General features: G+C 44.0%; 1 protein-coding gene and 1 non-coding gene across 4 annotated transcripts; one reads left to right on the forward strand and one right to left on the reverse strand.

The window, feature by feature from the left end:
- The first annotated feature begins 1,781 nt into the window (after nucleotides 1-1,781).
- ghdc (GH3 domain containing) lies at nucleotides 1,782-25,833 on the forward strand. 3 transcript variants are annotated; one of them, XM_029629572.2, is made up of 11 exons: nucleotides 1,795-1,848; nucleotides 2,787-3,086; nucleotides 16,714-16,910; nucleotides 17,123-17,317; nucleotides 17,649-17,768; nucleotides 17,951-18,248; nucleotides 23,253-23,448; nucleotides 23,902-23,973; nucleotides 24,163-24,296; nucleotides 24,601-24,689; nucleotides 24,990-25,833. In XM_029629572.2, exons 2-11 carry the CDS (start codon nucleotides 2,798-2,800, stop codon nucleotides 25,206-25,208), a joined length of 1,809 nt encoding a protein of 602 aa, XP_029485432.2. In that variant the 5' UTR covers nucleotides 1,795-1,848; nucleotides 2,787-2,797; the 3' UTR covers nucleotides 25,209-25,833. The 3 variants fall into 3 exon arrangements, with proteins under 3 accessions (XP_029485434.1, XP_029485432.2, XP_029485430.2); XM_029629570.2 differs by lacking the exon at nucleotides 1,795-1,848 and adding an exon at nucleotides 2,179-2,479; XM_029629574.2 differs by lacking the exon at nucleotides 2,787-3,086 and having other exon boundaries at nucleotides 1,782-1,848.
- Nucleotides 5,962-6,033, reverse strand: trnae-cuc (transfer RNA glutamic acid (anticodon CUC)). The gene has a single exon. It is a non-coding gene; the product is annotated as a tRNA-Glu (tRNA).
- Nucleotides 25,834-27,460: the final 1,627 nt, after the last annotated feature.

A 27,460-nucleotide genomic window follows, 5' to 3' on the forward strand; every position in this document is an offset into this window, starting at 1 on the left:
GCTTACTTTGTGTACTATAATTAGCTCATGTGCTTTTCTTGACAAGGAGGAGATACTATATAATGTTGTTGAGTCGGGAACCATGTTTGCCAGTGACAGTCTATTCCCGTTCAAATATTTGTTTTCAAAAAAAAGTTCAGTAATAAACCCATGTAATTTCAGTTGATATTGCAAGGGTTGTTGTGTTTGCACAATGTGCTATCTGTGCCTTGGTATATTCTACATAAAAGTGGATCCTCATGATTGTATTTTCCTTCCTTTTTAGACCACATAGGCCTAATAAAATACTTCAAATGGTAGGCTAACCGAGTCTCTCTCTCTCTCTCTTACTCTCTCTCTCTCTGTGGTGACTTAAAGAAGAGTAAAGTTAAGGCCTCAACATCTTGCTGAATTTATCCAAACTACATCTATCTGAATTTCTGTCGGTGTCCATTTTGAAAGTGCTGAACGAATAGGCCTACCTCGTCACAGCTCATTTGCTTATACTTGCTTTTACTTAGCGCTAAGTGTTAATGATATAAGAATAAACATTATGAATTTACTGAACATAAATGTAATAATGTTTGTGTATGGTTCAAAAGTCCAAACTCATTTTGGCGTTCGTTATTATTGAAGAGAAAGAAGTTCTTATCCACAAGGAGTCAGGAGTAACCACATTTGTTGAAGCAAGTCAGCCATGTCAGCTATGGCTTTTAAAAAAGCAGGAAATGTGGCTGAATGAACTGTTTTGCTGCCAGACTAAGCTCCGCTGATAGCCAGGTGTAGAAGTGGTAAGGATTCACCCCATGGTGCTGAAAGGAAAGCTCTGCTATTGGCACAGCTTTATGTAGACCCTAACAGTTTGTGGGCACTGTTATAGTGCAATTAATGCAGGCATGCATGTAAAAAAATATATGTTGATTGCACCACCAAGATTTACATGCTAAAATTGCCACTGGGATCTGGTATACCTCAGATCTAAATCGGATCGGTATTGATTTTGGGGTGAAATTACTGGTTGCTTACAGATCCAATAAGGTTTGTGTAACAGTATAACTTTAGACCGTCCCCTCGCCCATACCCGGGCGTGAACCAGGGACCCTCTGCACACATCAACAAAAGTCACCCATGAAGCATCGTTACCCATCGCTCCACAAAAGCCGTGGCCCTGGAGGAACCACTACTTGAAGGTCTCAGAGCAAGTGACGTCACCGATCGAAACGCTATTTAGCGCGCACCACCGCTAACTAGCTAGCTATTTCACATCCGTTACATTCGGATCTCAATTTTGGGATACGAAAAGACCTCTACCTCAAATTCCTATGATATCGTACGACCACTAATCCATTTGTAATGTAATATAACGTAACATATCATACTAAATGGGGGGAGGGGGATCAAGTTTACATCTCAAATCCCTGAGGCCAGGTTTACTGCTGACACGACGGAGGAGGTGAATGTCAGGAACCCAGAAGTTCCTGCTGTGACTGCTGGGCTGGGGTCCGATGTCTCTCCAGGTGCCTTTGTCTCGTCATTTAACCTTCAAACAGCCATGTTCTTGACACCTAGAATCCAGTGGAGAGACATTTGCTGCCGTTCAGATGTAGATTGGATTGGACTGTGACTGAAGGAGTGGGATGTGTCTATGTTTGTATTTGCATGTCGTTTTCTCCGTCTTTTACCAGCAATGGATTGTTTTATTTTTTTCGTTCACTACCCAGTACAGTAGGTGGCGGCAAAACAGTGTATATGTTGTAGTCTGCCAATAAACTTCAAAGAAGAAGAAGAAGAAGAATCAGCAGAGAGGAAGAGGCGAAGCGAGAGGGGTATACTCCGCCCGAAATTCATCTACACAAATAAGACCATGAAGTGAGGAATTTTTGTATGGAGGTCAACAAAAAATTTAATTACTAATTTGCTATGTGAGGCTTATTTTATCTAATATAAGTGTCGTAAATGTTAGGTTGTTACGAATGCACTGATGCACTGATATACGTGGACGACCGTGGCATTTCGGCAACTTAAAAAAACGACTATATTGCAGTTGTGCCTGACATGCGTATCTGCCCTCTCATTGGCTAGAATCACAGATAGTTTAGATATAAAAATCTTTGCTAGAATGGTCCCATCTGATCTCGCCTCCCTTCTATCTTTGACGAAATGTATATCCATTGTTAGTGGCCACTCGACCATCTTGTCTATATAATATAACATCTTTGGTGACCGGTCGAAACAAGGAAGTGAAATTCTTGCTTTAAAACATCTTGCAAAGTGAAGAATCCTCATGTTTTAAACTTAGTTAACGGACTGGACAATGCTTTTCCATTCGTTAAAGTTAACAAATGGACAGCTTTAACGTGAACGAAAACCTTTTTATCTTATTTTGAAATGATTTATGAGTTGATCAGTTCGATGGCTATATTAGGGCGGTCGAAATGTATTCGTTGTGCATTAGTCATTACAATTCTCTCCATTATTATAGCCACTGGACAAAGTCTTGGTAAGCTACATTATGAATATTTGAAGTGAACCATTGCTTTGACTACTGAACTGATAGCCTAGCGGTGATGTATGTGCGCTTCCATGGTAATAGCCCGTTTTAAAGATTTGTTCATTAAACTTCCTGTTCCTGGTGGGAAAATAGACTAAGAAGTTATGTTCAAAAACAACTTAATGGAATACGAACAGCCTATTTCTATTTCTGACGTATGTAGGTTGATCATGTTTATCGACTGGTTGTTATGGATGTGTGTAGACCAACAGCGCTCTCGCGTGACCGATTCTGTGCTTTCCACCTTGTGTAACAGAGCTACTCGGGATGCTGCGTCCTTTGCCCAGTGTGCTTGGAGTCCTGTCTCTGGGTGGAATGGCGCTGCTTTGGAGGGACATAAGCTCGAAAGTGAAAGGAGAGAACCGGACTTTGAGCAGTCTGCTAGGCCAGTATTTTGCCGTGAAGGTTGTGGGTTGGCTGGGTAAGCGGCAAAGAGGGAAACTGGAAGCCGATACGCTGAATATACGGCAAGTTCAAGAGGAAACTCTTCTAAAGCGCCTGCGCAAGAACGCTGACACATGTTATGGAAAGCAGTATGATTTTAGCTCAATCAAAGGTAATCATTCCACGTTATTATAAGACACTTGCATAATAATGCACATTTGTTCACTTGCACAATATAGCCCACCAATGACCGTGCACGTTCTGCTCTCAGCATATTCGACCTCAGCAAAAGCTTGTGATGTAAGGTCATTATGCCAGTGATGTAACTTTTTGCTAAGTGATTGACTGCCTCTACGTTCTGATGACATGCTTGCGATAACTCTCATCACGTTTCCTCAAATTGCAATAAATTGTATGATGTAGGCTAGCCCAAGAATGTAGTCTTTTAAAAGTAGTTTAGATGTAAATCGGATTCAGTCTTTTACGATTACGTATTGATGTTACCAAATTAAAATATTGATACCAACCTGGCCAGATAGTACGATTTGCGTCAGTTCTGCCATCTGGCCAGGTTGGTTGACGGCAGAACTGACGTAAATCGTACTAGCAACCAACCTGGCCAGGTAGTATGATTTGTGTCAGTTCTGCAGTGACATTCTGCGATTGGTTTGCGAGACTGGTCAGCCGACATAGGCTACGTCAACTGCAGCAGTGTATTTGATTTGTGCATGTGCCAGCAGCTCAGAAAAGGGTACATTTGCACCGCAATTCTTGGCATTCCTGCATCTGCCCTCTTTATACTTCTAATTTGTCCATTTTTAACTTGGGACAGGCGTGAGACAGGGGCGCTCAAGTACAGTAGGTGGCGTTCATGCACAACGTTGGATGCCAGCTGCGGATGAAGGGGTGGGGCAACGGATACTGTCCATCCGTGTATAGCTAGCTAGCTGCCACCGCCCCTTCTTCAATGGTGTTCATCTGTGGCATCCAACGTTACATTATTCTGCATTAACGCCACCTACTGTACTGGAGCACCCCAGCCTCCTGCTTGCCCGAATTAAAAAATATACCCCGTCTGTCGGGCACTGTTTTCCCGCAGTTCTGTTAACAACTGCGAGGGAAGGTGTTTTAGCTTTGTCAGCTAGTCCTAAAGAGGACTCCGGTTCACAGCAGGCAGGTGGCGGGATTGACTCTGTTTGTTGGCTAGCTAACTATCAAGCTAGTTAGCACACAGTGTTGCACCAGCCTCCCGTCTGCTCGGTAGGCTTGCACATTTTGGGAAATACTCAGAGGTGGAAATCTTCCGTGGGAATTAATGGGAATTATTGGAAATAAATGCAAATTAATATTAATACCATTTAAATGTAGATGTTTTTTGCATTGGATATATTTACCATTTCATATGGAGACAAACAGAAACATTTTACCTTATCATAAGTAGACATAATTGGAAATGATTAAATCCTTCCAATAGAAATAAAAACATTTAGTTACAAATTTAACTTTAATTAAATGAGTTGACTCTTCACATGTAATGATTTCACTGAACAACAAAAGAAAGGGAATATTGAATGATCCTCCATTATCCATCGCATCTCCCAATAACGTTTTCAACATACATCTGTAAAATGATAGTCTAGAAACTAAAGCTTTGGTTGTCTTCCTCTCAGGCTTCCATGTCTTCTCCCTGCACTTCCTCAATGTCCAATTTTTGAACATCAGACTCCGAGGCCACGTCTTAACAGTTACTTTCCTACCTTGTTGAGGATAGCTCGTTGTCAGACTCAAAAAGACTCAAATTTGCCTGGATGGCCACCAATTTTTCTACCCTTGTATTGGTCAGCCTGTTATGTGCTTTGGTGTGTGTGTTCCCAAACAAGGACCAGTTGCCCTCTGAGGCGGCTGATGTTGGTGGGATTTGGAAGATGGAGGCAACAGGGGAAAGAGCCTCAGATCCACAAAGTCCATTCCACCAGGATGCTCTTGACAGCATACTTGGGGTCCAACATGTACACTGAGGTGTGTATGGGCTGCAGGCAGAAGTGTTCACGCTTTTTGATGTATTTCAGAACTGCAGTTTCCTCTGCTTGGAGCAACAGTGAAGTGGGCAGGGCAGTACAGATTTCTTCTCTTACATCTGCAAGCAGAGTCTGAACATCAATCTGTGCAATTGCTACTGCTATAGGTTTCAGGCTGCTTTACCACTCTCTCCCAAAATACATCATCCAGGTGGATCCTCTTGATGCGGCTGTCCATATCGGTAGACTGTGATATGGCCATTTCTTGGAGATTCCTTCCCCTCCAGGAGACTGTCAAACATGATAACAACACCACCTCAACAGGCGTTGCTGGGCAGCTTCAATGTGGTGTTTTTATTCTTCTCACTTTGCTTGGTGAGGTAGATTGCTGCTATAACTTGGTGACTCTTCACATACCTAACCATTTCCTTGGCTCTCTTGTAGTGTATCCATTGTTTTCAGTGCCATGATGTTCTTGAGGAGCAGATTCAATGCATGAGCAGCGCAGCCTGAACATATGATGGAAGAATGCACTGTGCATCCCGGGCTTAACTTCCCATGGAACATTTCTGAAAAGTTTCCAACCCTTTGCAACCTTAGCTTAGACAGTGTCCTTCCCCCTTGCCTGTCGGGCACTGTTTTCCTGCAGTTCTGTTAACGACTTGTGAGGGCAGGTGTTCGGCAGACGGGACCACTGACTATCGGTATCTAGCTAGCAGGACTCTGGGTTCATGCAGAATCCAGATGGGGTGCTAATGCATGAACCAATGGGATGCTCTAGGAGGGGTTGTACATACATTTAAAAAATATATATATAACCTTAATTAGACTAGACAAGTCAGTTAAGAACAAATTCTTATTTGCAATGACGGACTACCGCGTCCAAACGTGGACAACACTGGGCCAATTGTGCACCGCCCTATGGGACTCTCCATCACGGGAACCAGAGACTACAGTGACGCACGCCTCTTGCACTGAGATGTAGTGCCTTAGACCGCTGCGCCAATGCCGGGCGAGCCCAAAGAGTGGTTCTCTGACCGGGAATCGAACCCGGGCCACGGCGGTGAGGGCGCCAAATCCTAACCACTAGACCACCAGAGATTCTAGGCGGGGTTGTTCATGAAGGAACCAATGGGTTATAACAGAACATGGCCAAGATGTTCAAATGTTCATAAATGACCAGCATGGTCAAATAATAATAATCACAGGCAGAACAGTTGAAACTGGAGCAGCAGCACGGCCAAGTGGACTGGGGACAGCAAGGAGTCATCATGTCAGGTAGTCCTGAGGCATGGTCCTAGGGCTCAGGTCCTCCGAGAGAGAGAGAGAGAGAGAGAGAAAGAAAGAGAGAATTAGAGAGAGCATACTTAAATTCACACAGGACACCGGATAGGACAGGAGAAGTACTCCAGATATAACAAACTGACCCTAGCCCCCCGACACATAAACTACTGCAGCATAAATACTGGAGGCTGAGACAGGAGGGGTCAGGAGACACTGGCCCCATCCGATGATACACCCGGACAGGGCCAAACAGGAAGGATATAACCCCACCCACTTTGCCAAAGCACAGCACCCACACCACTAGAGGGTTATCTTCAACCACCAACTTACCATCCTGAGACAAGACCGAGTATAGCCCACAAAGATCTCCGCCACGGCAAAACCCAAGGGGGGGGCGACAACCCAGACAGGAAGATCACATCAGTGACTCAACCCAACCCACTCAAGTGACGCACCCCTCCGAGGGACGGTATGAAAGAGCCCTAGTAAGCCAGTGACTCAGCCCCTGTAATAGGGTTAGAGGCAGAGAATCCCAGTGGAAAGAGGGGAACCGGCCAGGCAGAGACAGCAAGGGCGGTTCGTTGCTCCAGAGCCTTTCCGTTCACCTTCACACTTCTGGGCCAGACTACACTCAATCATATGACCCACTGAAGAGATGAGTCTTCAGTAAAGACTTAAAGGTTGAGACCGAGTTTGCGTCTCTCACATGGGTAGGCAGACCATTCCATAAAAATTGAGCTCTAAAGGAGAAAGCCCTGCCTCCAGCTGTTTGCTTAGAATTTCTAGGGACAATTACGAGGCATGCGTCTTGTGACCGTAGCGTAGGTATGTACGGAAGGACCAAATCAGAGAGATAGGTAGGAGCAAGCCCATGTAATTCTTTGTAGGTTAGCAGTAAAACCTTGAAATTAGCCCTTTCCTTGACAGGAAGCCAGTGTAGGGAGGCTAGCACTGGAGTAATATGATACATTTTTTGGGTTCTAGTCAGGATTCTAGCAGCCGTATTTAGCACTAACTGAAGTTTTATTTAGTGCTTTATATGGGTAGCCGGAAAGTAGAGCATTGCAGTAGTCTAACCTAGAAGTGACAAAAGCATGGATACATTTTTCTGCATCCTTTTTGGACAGAAAGTTTCTTATTTTTGCAATGTTACGTAGATGGAAAAAAGCTGTCCTTGAAACAGTCTTGATATGTTCTTCAAAAGAGAGATCAGGGTCCAGAGTAACACCGAGGTCCTTCAGTTTTATTTGAGACTAACTGTACAACCATTAAGATTAATTGTCAGATTCAACAGAAGATCTCTTTGTTTCTTGGGACCTAGAACAAGCATCTCTGTTTTGTCCGAGTTTAAAAGTAGAAGGTTTGCAGCCATCCACTTTCTTATGTCTGAAACACATGCTTCTAGCGAGGGCAATTTTGGGGCTTCACCATGTTTCATTGAAATGTACAGCTGTGTGTCATCCGCATAGCAGTGAAAGTTAACATTATGTTTTCGAATGACATCCCCAAGAGGTAAAATATATAGTGACAACAATAGTGGTCCTAAAACGGAACCTTTGAGGAACACCGGAATTTACAGTTGATTTGTCAGAGGACAAACCATTCAGAGACAAACTGATATCTTTCCGACAGATAAGATCTAAACCAGGCTAGAACTTGTCTGTGTAGACCAATTTGGGTTTCCAATCTCTCCAAAAGAATGTGGTGATCGATGGTATCAAAAGCAGCACTAAGGTCTAGGAGCACGAGGACAGATGCAGAGCCTCAACGCTGATCCCGATTATTGGAGGACCAAAAAAAGCCGATGCCGATTTAAAAAATATATGTATATATTTTTTTTATATACATATATATATATATATATATATGAAAATTACAGGCCTCTCATCTTTTTAAGAGGAGCCTCAAAGAAGAAGTTACAGGTCTGTGAGAGCCAGAAATCTTGCTTGTTTGTAGGTGACCAAATACTTATTTTCCACTATAATTTGCAAATAAATTCATTAAAAATCCTACAATGTGATTTTCTGGATTTTTATTCCCCCTCATTTTGTCTGTCATAGTTAGTGTACCTATGATGTAAATTACAGGCCTCTCTCATCTTTTTAAGTGGGAGAACTTGCACAATTGGTGGCTGACTAAATATTTTTTGCCCCACTGTGTGTGTGTGTGTGTGTGTGTATATATACATACACAATTGTGAAAGTTCTCCCACTGATAATCTCCCTCGATCTGGGGCTCCACGCAAGATCTCACCCCGTGGGGTCAAAATGATCACAAGAACGGTGAGCAAAAATCCCAGAACCACACGGGGGAACCTAGTGAATGACCTGCAGAGAACTGGAACCAAAGTAACAAAGCCTACCATCAATCAGTAACACACTACGCCGCCAGGGACTCAAATCCTGCAGTGCCAGACGTGTCCCCCTGCTTAAGCCAGTACATGTCCAGGCCCGTCTGAAGTTTGCTAGAGAGCATTTGGATGATCCAGAAGAAGATTGGGAGAATGTCAGATGAAACCAAAATATAACTTTTTGGTAAAAACAAAGAATGCTGAGTTGCATCCAAAGAACACCATACCTACTGTGAAGCATGGGGGTGGAAACATCATGCTTTGGGGCTGTTTTTCTGCAAAGGGACCAGGACGACTGATCCGTGTAAAGGAAAGAATGAATGGGGCCATGTATCGTGAGATTTTGAGTGAAAACCTCCTTCCATCAGCAAGGGCATTGAAGATGAAACATGGCTGGGTCTTTGCAGCATGACAATGATCCCAAACATACCGCCCGGGCAACGAAGTTGGGGCTTCGTAAGAAGCATTTCAAGGTCCTGGAGTGGCCTAGCCAGTCTCCAGATCTCAACCCTATGAAAAATCTTTGGAGGGAGTTGAAAGTCCGTGTTGCCCAGCAACAGCCCAAAAACATCACTGCTCTAGAGGAGATCTGCATGGAGGAATGGGCCAAAATACCAGCAACAGTGTGTGAAAACCTTGTGAAGACTTACAGAAAACGTTTGACCTCTGTCATTACCAACAAAGGGTATATAACAAAGTATTGAGAAACTTTTGTTATTGACCAAATACTTATTTTCCACCATAATTTGCAAATTAATGAATTAAAAATCCTACAATGTGATTTAGTTGAAGTGTACCTATGATGAAAATGACAGGCCCCTCTCATATTTTTAAGTGGGAGAACTTGCACAATTGGTGGCTGACTAAATACTTTTTTGCCCCACTGTATATATTTCAATTTTTTAATTTGATTTGTAATAATGACAATTACAACAATACTGAATGAACACTTATTTTAACTTAATATAATACATCAATTAAAAATCCATTTAGCCTCAAATAAATAATGAAACATGTTCAATTTGGTTTAAATAATGCAAAAACAAAGTGTTGGAGAAGTAAATGTACAATATGTGCAATAAATGCTAACGTTTGTGTTCCTTGCTCAGAACATGAGAACATATGAAAGTTGGTGGTTCCTTTTAAAATGAGACTTCAATATTCCAAGGGAAGAGGTTTTAGGTTGTAGTTAATATAGTATTTATAGGACTATTTCTCTCTATACCATTTGTATTTCATATATCTTTGACTATTGGATGTTCTTATATGCACTATAGTATGTGTAACAGTGTAACAGTATAGCTTCCGTCCCTCTCCTCGCCCAAACCTGGGCTCGAACCAGGAACACATCGACAACAGCCACACTCGAAGCAGCATTACCCATCGCTCCACAATGGGGAATAACTACTCCAAGTCTTAGAGCGAGTGACGTTTGAAACGTTATTAGCGCGCACCCCGCTAACTAGCTAGCCATTTCACATCGGTTACACCAGCCATTAGGCTGATAGGCTTGAAGTTATAAACAGCGCAGTGCTTGCGAAGAGCTGCTGACAAAATGCATGAAAGTGCTGTTTGAATGAATGCTTACGAGCCTGCTGCTACCTACCATCGCTCAGTCAGACTACTCTATCAAATCATAGACTTAATTTTAACATAATAACACACAGAAACATTCATATTCAGATTCCAAGAACACAGGATGAGATGTTACTATCCTTTGTGCAAGCACTTCCAAGAGTTCATGAACAGTGAGCCTGGTGAAATTTGGGGAGTGCATCGTCAGTAGTGTACCTTTGGTTCCTAGGGTGTTTCGGCCTTTCACACTATACACCCTCCCCAAAGGCGGCCAGCGACAGGGGGATCAATCCTACGCTTGCGTCCCATTCCAAATTAGTCATAGGAGTTGCCTTGTTGTTGATAGCCAACATCCCATGGGACTATGCATGGCAGGGGCGTCCTCCTCCCTGAGTCAAGCATTGTTGACCGCATACCTCCTGGCCCTCTCACTTCGGGGCCCAGCTGGGGTCTTTCCTCTTCATCCAGAGCCACTGACTGCTGCCTTCTGCCGCCTCCGATACAGCTTTGATTGCCGAACGCTGGCTCTGGCCCTTAATTTCCAGGTCTCTAAGCAGTCTCGTTGTAGATGTTGCCACAAAACCTCTGCAGCCCACCTCCACTGGTCGGACTTCTGTGTTCCAGCCATGATGCCGTGCTTCGGCAGCTAGATCGGCATAGCACAGATGTTTTCGCTCATAAGCCTCATCTACTGAGTCCTGCCAGGGTACTGTGAGCTCAATGATGAAGACCTTCTTGAGCGAACGGGACCAGAGCACCATGTCAGGTCTTAGGGTGGTGGTTGCGATCTTCAGAGGAAAGACAAGTTGCCGGCCAATGTCAGCTAGCATTTTCCAGTCGCGGGCCAAGCGCTGCTGGTCTCGCTCCAATGGTGTAGAGCCGCTCTTCGGTGGTTTAGCCCCTTCGCGGACAAAGGTCGTCTGTAAGGGGTGTGATGCTGCTGCGGGTGGTAGGGGGGTGGCAGCTCGCTTGTCCTCCAGGGCGGACGCAAGGTTTTTAAGGACTTGGTTGTGACGCCAAGTGTAGCGTCCTTGTGTGAGGCTTGTTTTACACCCTGTGAGAATGTGCCTGAGGTTGGCTTGCATGGAACAGAGGGCACAGTCTGGATCTTCACCATACCATTGGTGAAGATTAACTGGTGTTGGAAGGACGTCATATGTTGCTCTGATGGAAAAGCTCAACCGCCTCGCTTCCATGGCCCACAGATCCTTCCAGCTGATCTTCCTCTTCTCCACACTGTCCCATCGAGTCCACTGTCCCTGTTTGGCAAGAGAGACTGCCTTGGCCCACCTTGCAGCCTCCTCCTGATGGTGTACTTCCTGCACTGCCATCTTCTGCCACTCTGGTGCAGTGGCCTTCCTCCAAACAGCACTGCTAGTTAGCCCAAGGCCTCCTCTCCCTTGCTGAACATGACCCACAATGTCAGCATGTCTGAGGGCTGCTGTTGCCTCCTGGACTGCTTTTCCTGGCCTCCATTTGCGCCCAGTTGCCAAGATCAGCGCGTTGTTGCTCACCACTGGGTCTCGAGATTCATTCAGTCTCATCTGGAGCCTGGTTTTTGCACACTTGAATTCCTCTGTTAGACTGGTGAGGGGCAGCTTGAGGACACCATCTCCATAGAGGCCTATAGTGGTAAGGCATCGTGGAACTCCGAGCCACTTCTTTAAGTAGCCTGTGACTCCTCTTTCCATCTTCTCCACTGTTGAGATTGGAACCTCATACACTGCTAGGGGCCACAACACCCGGGGTAGGAGACCAAACTGCATTAATATGGTCGAAACTATCATTTAGAAAACAAACCGTTTTTATTCTTTCAGTCAAATACGGAACTGTTCGGTATTTTATCTAACGGGTGGCATCCCTAAGTCTAAATATTCTTGTTACATTGCACAACCTTCAATGTTATGTCATAATTATGTAAAATTCTGGTAAATTAGTTCGCAATGAGCCAGGCTGCCCAAACTGTTGCATATACCCTGACTCTGCGTGCAATGAACACAAGAGAAGTGACACAATTTCACCTGGTTAATATTGCCTGCTAACCTGGATTTCTTTTAGCTAAATATGCAGGTTTAAAAATATATACTTCTGTGTATTGATTTTAAGAAAGGCATTGGTGTTTATGGTTAGGTACAGTCGTCCAACGATTGTGCTTTTTTCGCAAATGCGCTTTTGTTAAATCATCCCCCAGCGTTGCATCGATTATATGCAACGCAGAACACGCTAGATAAACTAGTAATATCATCAACCATGTGTAGTTATAACTAGTCATTATGATTGATTGATTTTTATAAGATAAGTTTAATTCTAGCTAGCAGCTTGTACTGCATTCGCGTAACAGGCAGGCTACCCGTGGAGTGCAATGAGAGGCAGGTGGTTAGAGCGTTGGACTAGTTAACTGTAAGGTTGCAAGATTGGGTCCCCGGAGCTGACAAGGTGATAATCTGTCATTCTGCCCCTGAACAAGGCAGTTAACCCACCGTTCCTAGGCCGTCATTGAAAATAAGAATGTGTTCTTAACTGACTTGCCTAGTTAAATAAAGGTATAAAAAAATCGGCACCCAAAAATACAGATTTCCGATTGTTATGAAAACTTAAAATCGGCCCTAATTAATCGGCCATTCCGATTAATCGGTAGACCTCTAGTACAGAGTCAATGTGCGGTGGCACTGCTTAATTGAGGTAATATGTACATGTAGGTAGAGTTATTCAAGTGACTGTGCATAGATATTAAGTTATCTATACATAGTCACTTTAATAACATAGTCACTGGGATCTGCAGCCTGCAAGGGCGTTCCTGCATGTGGGCATTCCTGTATCTGCCTGACAGTAGGGAAGGAGTGGTGAAGGAAACTGTCTACCGCTAGCACAGCAGGCGGGAGTGACACCTTGTTATAACTAGCTAGCGAGCACACCGTGTTGTACTGGAGAAAACCATGTCTGACAGGCTGGGGGTGACACTGTGTGCTCGCTAACTAGCTAGCTTGCTTGTTAGCACACGTTATCGCCCCGCCTCCTGTGTACCTGAGAAAACCGTGCCTGACAGGCAGGGGGCTAGGGCGACACCGTGTGCTAACTAACTAGCTAGCTTGCTTGTTAGCGACATGTGTGCTAACTTTCTAGCTAGCAAACAGTGTCACCCCCTTCTCGTACATACCGGAGAAAACTGTGCCTGACTGGCGGGGGCTAGGGCGACACCGTGTGCTAGCTAGCGTGCTAGTTAACAAATGGTGTGGCCCTAGCCCCTGCCTGTCAGGCACAGTTTTCGCCCTAGCCCCCACCTTCCACCTGCTGTGTACCGTACTAGCTGGCTAAGCTAGCACACATGTTCCTTTGCTCCCGCATGCCGAACACCTGCCCTCGCTGTCGTTAACAGAAAACAGTGCCCGAGAGGCGGAGGCGAAGGACACTGTCTACCGGTGTATGGCTAGCTAGCTACCATTGTCGCCCCGCCCATTCTTCTGTGGAATTCGTCAGCAGCTGGCCCCCATCGTTATTGTGGATTAACACCACCTACTGTACTGGAGTGGCAATGGCTTCTTCCTGTCCTAGCATAAAAGTCGACCAATCGAAGTATAAAGAGAGGTTCCTGCAAGAATGCCCACATGCAGGAGTGCCCTGAATTGCAAGCCGCAATTTCACCCTTCTCGGATCGACTCGCAACACCAACCACATTACACAATAAAGGCAAAAAGGTTCTGACACTTTGTCGGAGCCTACGACCGCATGTACCGGTACTTAATTTGCAGACTTCGACCATGTCACAGTGAACGAGCCAAGACGCCTGACAATTGTTTACAACCTAAGAATTTGTCTACGACGTGGAAATTTGGTCTGGGAAGGCAAAATCGCGGCATAAGTAGGCTAAAATCGTACAGCCTGCAAAGGCGTTTGTTTTTCCAGAGGTAGACTGTTTTGGCTGCCAGAGCCATTCAAATACTCCATCTAAACTTTAATGGATTCTCGATTGCTATACGATTCTAGAAATAAAGCCCTTTTTTATATCACATCAAAATGAAATAATTTCACAAATGCAAAACATACTCTTTAGTGTAGACTGTTTTAACCCGCTTTATCACAGTTTCAGGCGACAGTATTTTTCAGTTGCAATATATTTTGGGCGGCCTCCTTCTGTTACACACAGGTGTTCGGAGCATGCTAGATGGTAATGCTAGATAGCTAATTAGCATAAGTGGTCGCCTCGGTCTTCCGTTTGTCTTCCATAAACACATGCTGCAACATGGAGCTAACCCTAAAGGCAAAGACTGCTAAAGGTGTGTAGTAATTTAAACATTTATTATTAATTCTCGTTGATATGGAAGATACCTTCATCAATAGGCATTAAAGGTACACAACCGTTCAAGTTTGGGGTCACTTAGAAATGTCCTTGTTTTTGAAAGAAATGCTATTTTTTTGTCAATTTTTAAAATAACCTCAAATTGATCAGAAATAGTGTAGACATTGTTAATGTTGTAAATGACTATTGTAGCTGGAAACAGCAGATTTTTTATGGAATATCTACATAGGCGTACAGAGGCCCATAATCAGCAACCATCACTCCTGTGTTCCAATGGCACATTGTGTTAGCCAATCCAAGTTTATAATTTTAAAAGGCTAATTGATCATTAGAAAACCCTTTTGCAATTATGTTAGCACAGCTGAAAACTGTTGTCTTGATTAAAGAAGCAATACAACTGGCTTTCTTTAGACCTAGTTGAGTATCTGGAGCATCAGCATTTGTGGATTCAATTACAGGCTCAAAATGGCCAGAAACAAATAACCTTCTTCTGAAACTTGTCAGTCTATCCTTGTTCTGAGAAATGAAGGCTATTCCATGCGAGAAGTTGCCAAAAAACTGAAGATCTCGTACAACACTGTACTACTCCCTTCACAGAACAGCGCAAACTGGCCCTAACCAGAATAGAAAGAGTGGGAGGCCCCGGTGCACAACTGAGCAATAGGACAAGTACATTAGTGTCTAGTTTGAGAAACAGACGCCTCACAAGTCCTCAACTGGCAGTTTCATTAAATAGTAACCGCAAAACACCAGTCTCAACATCAACAGTGAAGATACAACTCTGGGATGCTGGCCTTCTAGGCAGAGTTGCAAAGAAAAAGCCATATCTCTGTCCAGTGTCTGTGTTCTTCTGCCCATCTTAATATTTTATTTTTATTGGCTAGTCTGAGATATGGCTTTTTTTGTGTTGTATTACTCGAGACCAAGCGGTATTGGGTGTCATATTGGGAGTCTTGGTCTTGTCTCTGTGTTGGATACATTTGTACTCTATCTTTCGCGGACAGTGAGGACTCATAGTTTCTTGCCCAGACCATCTAGAGTAAAAAAAACGTATAATTCTCAGCTTCCATTCAGTCAGCGCCTAAAACCGATTCGACAGGCCAAATATATAAACTCCTTTCTTGAAACATTAATATTGTTAGCAGTTGTTACTCTTCAATAACACAGACCCCAAAGCAAATCAGGGGGAAGAAAATAGGTTTATTCAAAGAGGACAAATCATAGATGTTATGCTGAGAGGTAGATGTTCATTCTCCCCTGTCCTTAGTGATTCTCTCCACAGAACAAAGGCACGGGATGTAGTTTTATAACCCAGCCCTAGCCTGTGGTTGATCAATTAGAATTCCTTGCAATACAACTGGGCCAATGGCCAAATAACAAGTATCCTATCTCAGGCTCAATGTATAAACAATTTGGACGAATGAGAACTTGCAATGTAGCTATGAGTCCCTGAGTGAAACTCCTCCCATGTCTCTGACCCATTGAACATTAATCCCCCATTACAGAAAAAGCACTATTTCCATGGATCATTAGTACTCTATTGACTTTTAGTCCTCTTGACCTTTAGTACTCTATTGAACTCTCGTCCTCTGTGTTGTGTATTATCTTCTCTTTTTATAAAGCACAAAGGGCCAGTGGTGTAGTGGGCATTTTTTTCCCCAGTGGGCATTGCTTATACTCACTTCTTAATCCCTACTGATGCGTATCAAAGTAGTGTAGTGGATGTATATGACTTATTAATTATGTAGTACAATAGAGAAATCATGCACAAAGTACCCTACACAGTCGTAAAGCACGTGAAATATATTCACATGGGCACCGCACACACAGCCTAGTTTCAGCAGAATATCATCTCCAGGCAGCAAGCGTGTGCAGCGCTCAACTGGTTTTGAGATCGGTCAACCGGTTTGCTCCAGTCTTGGTCTTGAATCTGTCTCGATTGAAGTGGTCTCGAACATAACACGGGGTTATAGTATGGTCAGGCGTACGGTATGGACAACGAACACCAATTGCATTTTATCGATGGCAATTTGAATGCACCGAGATACTGTGGCGAAATCCTGAAGCCCATTCTGGTGCCATCACCTCATGTTTCATGATAATGCGTGGCATAAATGTATTCCCAGTCGTGAAATCCGTAGATTAGCGCCTAATGAATTTATTTACATTTACTGATTTCCTTATATGAACTAACTGAACTGTAAAATCTTTTAAATTGTTGCTTTTTTATATTTTTTGTTCAGTGTACAATTCAGACAATGTTCTGTGTCCTCAGACTGTGAGGCCTTTCGTACACGTCACCCGGTGACGACGTATGAGCACTATCGTGAGCTGGTGACGCGAGTGGCGGCTGGAGAAGAGAAGGTCCTCATAGCTGAGAAACCCCTTATCTTAGCCATGACATCGGGTACATCTGGGGCCAGTGCCATGCTGCTGAGCACCAAGGACACCAACACAGAGTTCTTCCTACAGGTCAGTCAGTGGAAATGCTCCCTATTAGCCCCAATGACGATTTTCCTTAGCTACCATTACTTGTTGGCATATGTAGTGGTGAAATCAAAGCTTTCACCTATCCAATTGTAAATACTGTGCTTATAGGAAGAGAGGATGACCATTTTATTTTGGTCATGACTATGTTTGTGTGTTCTTGACACTCACTGTGTGTGTGTGTTCCTCCACCCCAGGGCGTGGCTGTGTGTCTGGATGCCATGCGGCGTGCGTTCCCGGCCAGCGACAGCCTCCAGCGCACCACCAAGCTCTTCTACTCGCCCACCTTTCGCCAGTCTGAGGCAGGCATCCCCATTGGGCCTAACTCCTCCACCCCGGCATCATCCCGTCACATGCTCAACCTATACACCACACCCGCACCCGCCTTCCAGGTAGGGTTGGCACCAGGGTTGTGTTCATAAGGGCACGCTGCAGCAAAACGTTTTGCAACGGAAAGGAAAACGCTTTCGTTATCGGAGTTCATGTTGTGTGTCTTTTCCGTTTTCTTCCGTTTCATTTCTAATAAACAAGAGGTCCGTGCCTTGCTCAAGGGCATAACGGGGGAAGAAACAGAATGCTGTTGTCACTGAAAACATGTTTTTCAAATTGTAAAGTGTAAATATGCTACTACGATTAACAGGGAAACAAAAGTTATCATTGTGTCTTTTTGAACTTGAACACACTTCTATATTACTGTAATTATGGTGCCAACCTCCCTTCCAGGTGCCCAGTGAGAGAGACACCCTTTACCTGCACCTCCTCTTTGCCCTCAAAGACCCCAGCGTGGGCACCCTGGAGTCCAACTTCGCCTCCACTGTCTTTTATGCCTTCAGTGCCCTCCAGGTACTGTAGCTAGAGATTAACACACATACCAGGATTGGGAAAGCTGGTTTACTGTATTGTGTAAATACTGTACATACTCTTATGTAAAGAGCACATAGGATAACCCTCCATTGCAGCACTCTTATTACTGTGTAATTATTTATATTTGATAATGCCATCTTCTGTCCGCCCCCCTCCCCCAGGAGCGTTGGCAGGAGCTGGTGGAGGACATCAAGCTGGGTCGAGTCAGCCCTGCTCTGACCCTGGAGCCAGGGGTGAGGGCCAGCCTGGAGGGCCAGATGAAGCCAGACCCGGAGCGCGCCACCCAGCTCCGGACCCACTTCCAGCAGGGCTTTGTGGGCATTGTGCGGCGCCTCTGGCCCCAGCTCAACCTGGTGCTGGCTGTGGACTCTGGATCTAATCAGATCTATGGGGAGATGCTGCGGGAGCGCTACTGCCAGGGGATTCCCTTCTACTCACCCTTCTACGCCGCCACCGAGGGTGAGTGCACAGGAGACTCATCACCTTGTGACATCAAGAGTATACAGGCTTCATCTATTGAGAATGACAATGTAACAGTGGCCCTGTCTGTGTGTCTGCCTCTTCCATGTGCATGTGTATTCATGTGAGTGTGGTAGTTGGTTGAAGCCAAAATTATAGCAAAGACCGCAAGATAATCAGTGCTTGATTTAGACTAAAATAGGTGCCGGTACTCATTTTGGATGCCAGTACTGTTTTATAGTATTCTCTTGGGTATGCAATCTGGTTTCCACTCAGGTTATGGATGTTTCACTGCAACCTTAAAGGTAATCAATGATGTCACCATTGCCCATGATTCTAAGCAATATTGTGCTGCTATTTGTATTGACGTGGCCAAAGCTTTTGATATCGGTAGACCATTCCGTTCTTGTGGGCCGGCTAAGGAGTATTGGTGTCTCTGAGGGGTTTTCCGCCTGGTTTGCTAACTACCTCTCTCAAAGAGTGCAGTGTATAAAGTCAGAAAATCTGCTATCTCAGCCACTGCCTGTCACCAAGTGAGTACCCCAAGGCTCGATCCTAGGCACCACGCTCTTCTCAATTTACATCAACAACATAGCTCAGGCCATAGGAAGCTCTGCCATCCATTTATATGCAGATGATAGTCTTAAACTCAGCTGGCCCCTCCCTGGATTTTGTGTTAAATTGCTCTACAACAAAACTTTCTTAGTGTCCAACAAGCTTTCTCTACCCTTAACCTTGTTTTGAACACCTCCAAAACAAAGGTCACGTGGTTTGGTAAGAAGAATGCCCCTCTCCCCACAGGTGTGAGTACTATCTCTGAGGGTTTAGAGCTTGAGGTAGTCATCTCATACAAGTACTTGGGAGTATGGCTAGACAGTACACTCCTTCTCTGAGCACATATCAAAGCTGCAGGCTAAAGTTAAATCTAGACTCTTTCACCCCAGCTGCCAAACTAACCCTGATTCAGATGACCATCCTACCCATGCTAAATTACGGAGACATAATTTATAGAATGGCAGGTAAGGGTGCTCTCGAGCAGATAGATGTTCTTTACCATTCAGCCATCAGATTTGCTCCTTATAGGACACATCACTGCACTCTATACTCCTCTGTAAACTGGTCACCTCAGTATACCCGTCGCAAGACTGGTTGATTACCAGCATGGTGCCGACAGAGATGGTCGCTTCGAGTTCTTAAAAAACTATGCAGTATTTTTTTTTTATGTATTTCTTCTTACATAGTTACCCCAGGAAATCTTAAGTCTTATTACATACAGATGGGAAGATCTATTGGATATAAGAGCAACGTCAACTTACCAACATTACGACCAAGAATACGATTTTCCCAAAGTGGTTCCTCTGTTCGGACCACCACCCAGGACAATGGAGCGAAGTCCAGTAGGCGATCCAAAACAATGATGCCGCAAACAAAGCAGCCACCTGGCCAGGCTCCATAGACATGCACATCGCACACCGCTCCCGAGTATATATCCAATGTCCAGTCTCTTGACAACAAGGTAGATGAAATTCGAGCATGGGTTGCCTTCCAGAGACATCAGAGATTGTAACATTCTCTGTTTCACGAAAACATGGCTCTCAGGATATGTTGTTTGAATCGGTTCAGCTACCGGGCTTCTCCATGCATCGCACTGACAGAGATAAAAACCTCTCTGGGAAAAGGAAGGGCAGGGGTATATGCTTTATGATTAACGGCTCATGGTGTAATCATAACAACATACAGGAACTCAAGTCCTTCTGCTCACCTGATCTAGAATTCCTTACAATCAAGTGCCAGCCATTTTATCTACCAAGAGAATTCTCGTCAGTTATAGCCACAGCTGTGTACATTACCCCTCAAGCGGACACCAAGACGGCCATCAAGGAACTTCACTGGACTATATGCAAACTGGAAACCATACATCCTGAGGATGCATTTATTGTAGCTGGGGATTTTAACAAAGCAAATTTGAGAACAAGTCTACCTAAATTCTCCCAGCATATTGATTGCGCTACATGCATGCGTAATACCCTCGACCACTGCTACTCTAACTTCCGCGATGCATACAAAGCCCTCCTTCGCCCTCCCTTTTGCAAATTCGATCATGACGCCATTTTGCTCTTTCTGTCTTATACACAGAAACTCAAACAGTATCTACCAGTGACAAGAACCATTCAACACTGGTCTGACCAATTGGAAGCCACGCTTCAAGATTGTTTTGATCACGTGGACTGGAATATGTTCCGGTCAGCCTCAGAGAATAACATCAACTTATACGCTGACTCGGTGAGTGCGTTTTATAAAGAAGTGCATTGGAGATGTTGTGACTATTTAAACCTACCCTAACCAGAAACCGTGGATGGATGGCGGCATTTGCGCAAAACTGAAAGTGCGGTCCACCACATTTAACCATGGAAAGTCGCAAATTCAATGACTCAGACTCGAGACATATGTGGCAGGTTCTACAGGAAATACCTCCCCCCTCTGGGCTGCTGGCCCAGACTAGCCGCATCCTCAAAGCATGCGCAGACCAGCTGGCTGGTGTGTTTACAGACATATTCAATTGCTCCCTATCCCAGTCTGTTGTCCCCACATGCTCCAAGATGGCTACCATTGTTCCTGTACCCAAGAAGTCAAAGATAACTGAACTAAATGACTACCGCCCCATAGCAGTCACTTCTGTCATCATGAAGTGCTTTGAGAGGCTAGTCAAGAATCTTATCACCTCCACCTTTCCGGCCATCCTAGACCCACTTCAGTTTGCACAACGCCCCAACACGTCCACAGACGACGCAATCGCCATCACACTGCACACTGCCCTATCCTATCTGGACATAAGGAATACCTATGTAAGAATGCTGTTCATTGACTACAGCTCAGCATTCAACACCATAGTACCCTCCAAGCTCATCAACAAGCTGGAGGCCCTGGGTCTCAACCCGCCCTGTACAATTGGATCCTGGACTTCCTGACGGGCCGACCCAGTTGGTGAACGTAGGAAACATCTCCACTTCGCTGATCCTCAACACTGGGGCCCCTCAAGGGTGTGTGCTCAGCCCCCCCCTGTACTCCCTGTTCACCCACGACTGTGTGGCCATGCACGCCTCCAACTCAATCATCAAGTTTGCAGACAACACAACAGTAGTGGGCTTGATTACCAACAACGACGAGACAGCCTACAGGGAGGAGGTGAGGGCACTCGGAGTGTGGTGTCAGGAAAACAACCTCTCGCTCAACGTAAAAAAAACAGAGGTGGTGATCGTGGACTTCAGGAAAGAGCAGAGGGAGCACTCCCCTATCCACATCGAAGGGACAGCAGTGGAGAAGGTGGAAAGTTTTAAGTTCCTCAGCATGCACATCACAGACAAACTGAAATGGTCCACTCACACAGACAGTGTGGTGAAGAAAGTTTGTCATCCAAAACCCTGACAAACTTTCACAGATGCACAATCGAGAGCATCCTGTCGGGCTGTATCACAGCCTGGTACGGCAACTGCACCGCCATCAACCACAAGGCTCTCCAGAGGGTGGTGGTCTGCACAATGCATCACCAGGGGCAAACTACCTGCCCTCCATGACACCTACAGCACACAATGTCACAGGAAGGCCATAAAGATAATCAAGGACATCAACCACCCGAGCCACTGCCTGTTCACACCGCTACCATCCAGAAGGTGAGGTCAGTACAGGTGCATCAAAGCTGGGACCGAGAGACTGAAAAACAGCTTCTATCTCAAGGCCATCAGACTGCTAAACAGCAATCACTAACTCCCAGAGCCTGCTGTATACATTGAGACCAAATCACTGGCCATTTTTAATAAATTGATCACTAGTCACTTTATACAATGCACTATAAAAAAAATGGCACTTTAATAATTTTACATATCTTACATTACTCATATCACATGTATATACTGTATTTTATACCATCTATTGCTCTTTCCCTATGCCGCTTGGCCATTGCTCATCCATATACTTACATGTACATATTCTCATTCACCCCTCTAGATTTGTGTGTATTAGGTAGTTGTTGGGGAATTGTTAGATTACTTACATATATATGGTATTACTTACATATATATATAGTATTACTGCACTATCAGAACTAGAAGCACAAGCATTTTGCTACACTCGCATTAACATCTGCTAACCATGTGTATGTGACAAATTAAATTAAATTAAATTTGATTTTATGCTTATTTATAAAACCCTCTTACTCCCCCCCCTAGCTGGGCCTCACTCCCCCTATCTGAGATATCTACTGCAGCCCTCATCCGCCACATACAACACCCGTTCACATTCCAAAAGCACACATATCCTTGAGTCGCTCCTCTTTTCAGTCCGCTGCAGCTAGCGACTGGAACGAGCTGCAACAAACACTCAAACTGGACAGTTTTATCTCAATCTCTTAATTCGAAGACTCGATCATGGACACTCTTACTGACAGTTGTGGCTGCTTTGTATGATGTATTGTTGTCTCTACCTTCTTGACCTTTGTGCTGTTGACTGTGCCCAATAATGTTTGTACCATGTGTTGTATTGCTATCATGTTGTTTTTTATGTTGTGTTGCTGCCTTGCTATGTTGTTGTCTTAGGTCTCTCTTTATGTAGTGTTGTTTCTGTTGTAGTGATTTGTGTTTTGTCATATATATTTTATTTCTATTTTTTTTTTTATCTCAGAACCCGTCCCCGCACGAGGCCTTTTGGTAGGCCGGCATTGTAAATAAGAATTTGTTCTTAACTGACTTGCCTTGTTAAATGAAAAAAATAATATATTTAGTTGCAGGAATTCCACAATACTTTTGAGCTAATCGGCTAAAGAGGTGCAGGGACTCAAGCAGTAGTGAATCTGAGGTGCCAGTGCTCAGCTCCGGTGAGCACCAAGTCAAGTACTGAACATAATTTAGATGGTACTACACGTGTGTATCTGTGTCTCTTTTATATGTGTCTCTGTGTTCCTGCACTCTTACGTTATGTCTCTGTGTTAACATCCCTGTGCCCCTGCAGGTCTGATTGGGGTGAACCTGTGGCCTGAGGAGGAGCGGAGGAGGTACTTGCTGTGTCCTCGCTCCATGTTCTGTGAGTTCCTCCCAGAGGCCAGTTTGGACCAGGAGACGCCTGAGAAACACACACTTCTCATGGAGGAAGTGCAGGAGGGACACAGCTATGAGCTGGTCGTCACCAACGCATCCGGACTCTTCAGGTAAAACATCATTGTACTTTAAAACATGCTAATATCAGGTATTTTGACTTCCATTGGTTTTTGGTTGGGAAAATCATTACGTTTTATGAAGAATCAGACTTTAATGTAACTTCAAACCAAGTTACTGAGCAAAGTCACAATCCCTTTCAGAGACCTTAAGATGATTTGGGCATGAGATTTAAAACTTGTCATTATTGGGTACATTGACTTCCATTGGTTTTTGGTTTGAAAAATACTAAAACATGGCAGTGGCTAAGTGTAAAAAAACTACGTGTGGATTCCACTCTGTCCTTGTCCATAGACTGCTTACAAGGTAGGGAAACAAATATAACATTTTGTCACTTGAGTGAACTATCCCTTTAACTGAAGCTCCTCCTGTTGTTTTCCAAGCACTGCATTTGTGTTGACTGATATGTGATTTGACAGGGATATCTCATTTTTTTTGTCTCATAGATATCGTATGGGAGATATAGTAAAAGTGGTTGGCTTCCACAATCAGTGTCCAGTTGTCGAATTTCAATACAGGTACAGTACTGCATCTGGTGTGTACCTCATCTGTACGTACTTGGGTTGGTGAGAATACCTGTGTTCTGATGGGGATAGATGCTGAGGGGATGGTTTTTGTGCCTGTGTGTGGGACTGTTCTAAAGTACTTGTGTGTGTGTGTGTGTGTTGTTGTGTGTGTTCGTTTATGTGCATGACCTGTGTGTGTAGGCGGGGTCAGATGCTGAGCGTGCGGGGGGAGAAGGTGTCTGAGGTGATGTTCCTGGGGGCTCTGAAGCGAGCCATCAGCCAGTGGCCCGGGGCTCAGCTAGTTGACTACTGCTGCGCAGAGAGCGCCATAATGGGTAAGACGGCTCTCTACTTGCTTTTGTAGTAGTGCCAATTGGTGTAGGGTGAAGTTGTGATCTTAGGTTAGTATTGCTTTTCCCCCCCTCTAATGATTAAAGTTAGGATTGGGGGAGGGAATTCTGATCCTAGATCTGTACCTAGGGGAAACTTCACCCCAGAGTGATGCTGGGGTGAAGTTTTACTGGAAGCATATGATTGGATGTTCACTCATAGGGGGATTAGACCATTGAAGATATGGCATATTGTATGTTGGCTCCAGCTTGATTTGTGCAGTGGTTGATCATCATGTATCTGTTGCAGGAGAGTCTTGTGGAGGTTCTGATCCTCACTATCAAGTGTTTGTGGAGCTAAAGGGGGTGAGGAACCTGACAGAGGAGCAACGCTACAAGGTAGGGAAACATTTTGTGTTCAGTTTCACTTGTTTCATTTCAGTACCTGTCAATATGAGTTTGCGTACATTTCTTTCTGTTTTATGCCAATTCCTGGAGAACTTATTCCATAACTTGTTTCGGTTGTGTGCTTACGATGGAAAATAATATATTGCTCCTGAAATATCTTCTATTTTGCCCCTCTTCTCTTTCTCAATCTCTAACTCCCTCTCTTTCACACACTCTAAAATACCCTCTCGCTTGCTCGCACACACATACAAACAAAAATATACACACACCCCACCTGCACCTGTTCACCAGTTGGACCAGTGTGTCCAGGAGGACTCGGCTGTCTACAAGTCGTTCCGGTTCAAAGGCAGCATCGGACCAATGAGAGTGCAGATGGTGGCAGAGGGTGCATTCAAGGAACTGCGTAAACAAATGATGGCCTTCTCCAACACCTCGCCCAACACGTTCAAAATGCACCGCGTACTACGCAGAAAGGAGTACGCTGACTTCTTGTTAGGGAAGACCATCTGAACGGCATTATGGGACGTGAACTCGACCGGAAAGTTGAGACGTGTGTGTTGTGCACTGAAACCGTGGAGAGGAATATTATTCTCTATGAAAGTGAATGTAATTTGTTGACATAGTCATTTTAGGAGACAGGCAATCTGTGAAAATGACAAATGACAACTATCGTTTGGTAACCCACTGAACAGCTACAGCGACAAGGGTATTTAAAATCATATGAGGACTTCTGCTTTTTTATAATGGACATCTATGTGTAAGTCTAAGTTCAACTGGTTGTCTTGTCAACATTCTCTACCCCTGACATGGTGGAAATCAGTATCTTTCCCTCCAGACTTAGACAAAAAATCACTCAAGTCTTTTGACAATAATGGAACAACTGATTGTAAATCCACAGGCATCTAATGCCCACTCCTTCAGTGAAGATGACTTTCTTACTCTTTTGGACAGTTAAACCTGTGCTGGATAAACTTTACACACAATGTTTATGGACATTATAATATGTTACATTTTGTTTGCCCCTATCTTGTCCAACTTCATGGACTGACTTTGCCCTTTGAACCTTGACATTCACAGACAAAATTCAGTCTTGTACAACAATGATTTTTATTTGCAAATAAAAGTGGTAATAGTGTATTCTGTTCTTACTCTGTCTTACACCTCCACAACGAACGCACCAATTTGTAAGTCGCTCTGGATAAGAGCGTCTGCTAAATGACTTAAATGTAAATGTAAAACGAGGGCAAAGAGTAGTGAGAGTGGAGCTGCCCCTTGGCCATCTTGCTAGAGGCCAGGGGTGTCTCAATTCCTGAAGGGCTGTTTGTCTGCTGGTTTTTGGTAATTTCCTTTCAATTTGTGTCTAATTAAGACCTAGACATAGGAACTCCCCTCTAACTAATCAATTACCTTAATTGACCAATCAAGCAGCAGGAAAAGTGAAAACCCGCATACACTCAACGCTCCAGGACTGGGGTTTGACATATGCTCCAGACCAGGGCCCAGTTTCCCAAAAGCATCTTAAGGCTCACTTCATCATTGGAACCTTCGTAGGAGCATTGTTTAATCTCCAAACTGTTTACCAAAACCATCGTTCGTAAAGTTGCACTTGAAAACGCTGGTTATTTGCCGACTGCTTCAGACCACTGGTAGAACAGCTCAACCTGGTCTAGTAGCATTTTGCATTATTCTGTACGTAAATCAGAGACACTCCACTTAGTATGATATGTTACCTTACGTATGATATGTATTCATTTGTGGATGTCCATCACCCATTTTGTATGATGTTACAAATGACAATTTGCTAAATGTACAATATGTTAAGAATTTGCTGAACTTATGATATGTTATGAGTTCTAGCTAGCTGGCTAACGTCAGCTAGGCTAGGGGTTAGGGTTAAGTTTTGGAGTTAAGGTTAGGCGAAGGGTTAGCTAAAAGGATTAGGTTTAGAGGAGTGGTTAGCTAAAAGCATTAGGTTTAGAGGAGGGGTTAGCTAAAAGCATTCGGTTTAGAGGAGGGGTTAGCTAAAAGCATTAGGGGAAAGGTTAGCTAACATGCTAAGTAGTTGCAAAGTAGCTAATAAGTAGTAAGTAGATGAATCCAATTTGTAAGTCGCTCTGGATAAGAGCGTCTGCTAAATGACTTAAATGTAAATGTAAATGTAAGTCGTCTGTGATTCGAAACCTTTGGGTTGCTAGACTTTTGCGTTATACCACCCTACTTCTGTTTTTTTTCTTGAAGTAACCACCTGGCTTATGGAACAAAATAAAACAGATTTACTTTTACTATGTTACGTCCAGTCTATGAGACCAGGCTCAACAGCTAAGTGCTTTGTAAGATGATTTTTTTTGCCCTTACTCATCACACTATACACAGAAGAGCTCCAATAAACATATAATCAAGCTGTTTATCGGTATCTCTGTGACCGTCGTTAACTTGGGAACGAAGTTGACTACAAATACAGTTGCCAAGTCTTTGCAATTGAACAAGTGAATGATAAACAGATGCTTAAAATGTAAACCAAGATGACTGCATTAACAAATAAATATAGTAGGCCTATACTCTATCTAGGCCTATACAGTATTTAAATCATATTGAAATAAATGTAATGTTTGGTCAATTGAGTTCTATTTGTATGTGATATATATACAGTGCCAGTCAAAAGTTAGGACACACCTACTCATTTAAGGGTTGAGCACTTGTTGGCTGCTTTTCCTTCACTCTGCGTTCCAACTCATCCCATACCATCTCAATTGGGTTGAGGT

Source organism: Oncorhynchus nerka, linkage group LG23, assembly GCF_034236695.1.
Source record: "Oncorhynchus nerka isolate Pitt River linkage group LG23, Oner_Uvic_2.0, whole genome shotgun sequence".
Taxonomy (NCBI): Eukaryota; Metazoa; Chordata; class Actinopteri; order Salmoniformes; family Salmonidae; genus Oncorhynchus; species Oncorhynchus nerka.

Bases quoted from the DNA above. Each gene is read 5' to 3' on its own strand.
- ghdc (XM_029629570.2), top strand. From the start codon at position 2,368: ATGATTTATGAGTTGATCAGTTCGATGGCTATATTAGGGCGGTCGAAA. The intron at 17,769-17,950 runs GTACTGTAGCTA...CCCCTCCCCCAG, and splicing joins ATGCCTTCAGTGCCCTCCAG to GAGCGTTGGCAGGAGCTGGT. The intron at 24,690-24,989 runs GTAGGGAAACAT...CCTGTTCACCAG, and splicing joins CAGAGGAGCAACGCTACAAG to TTGGACCAGTGTGTCCAGGA.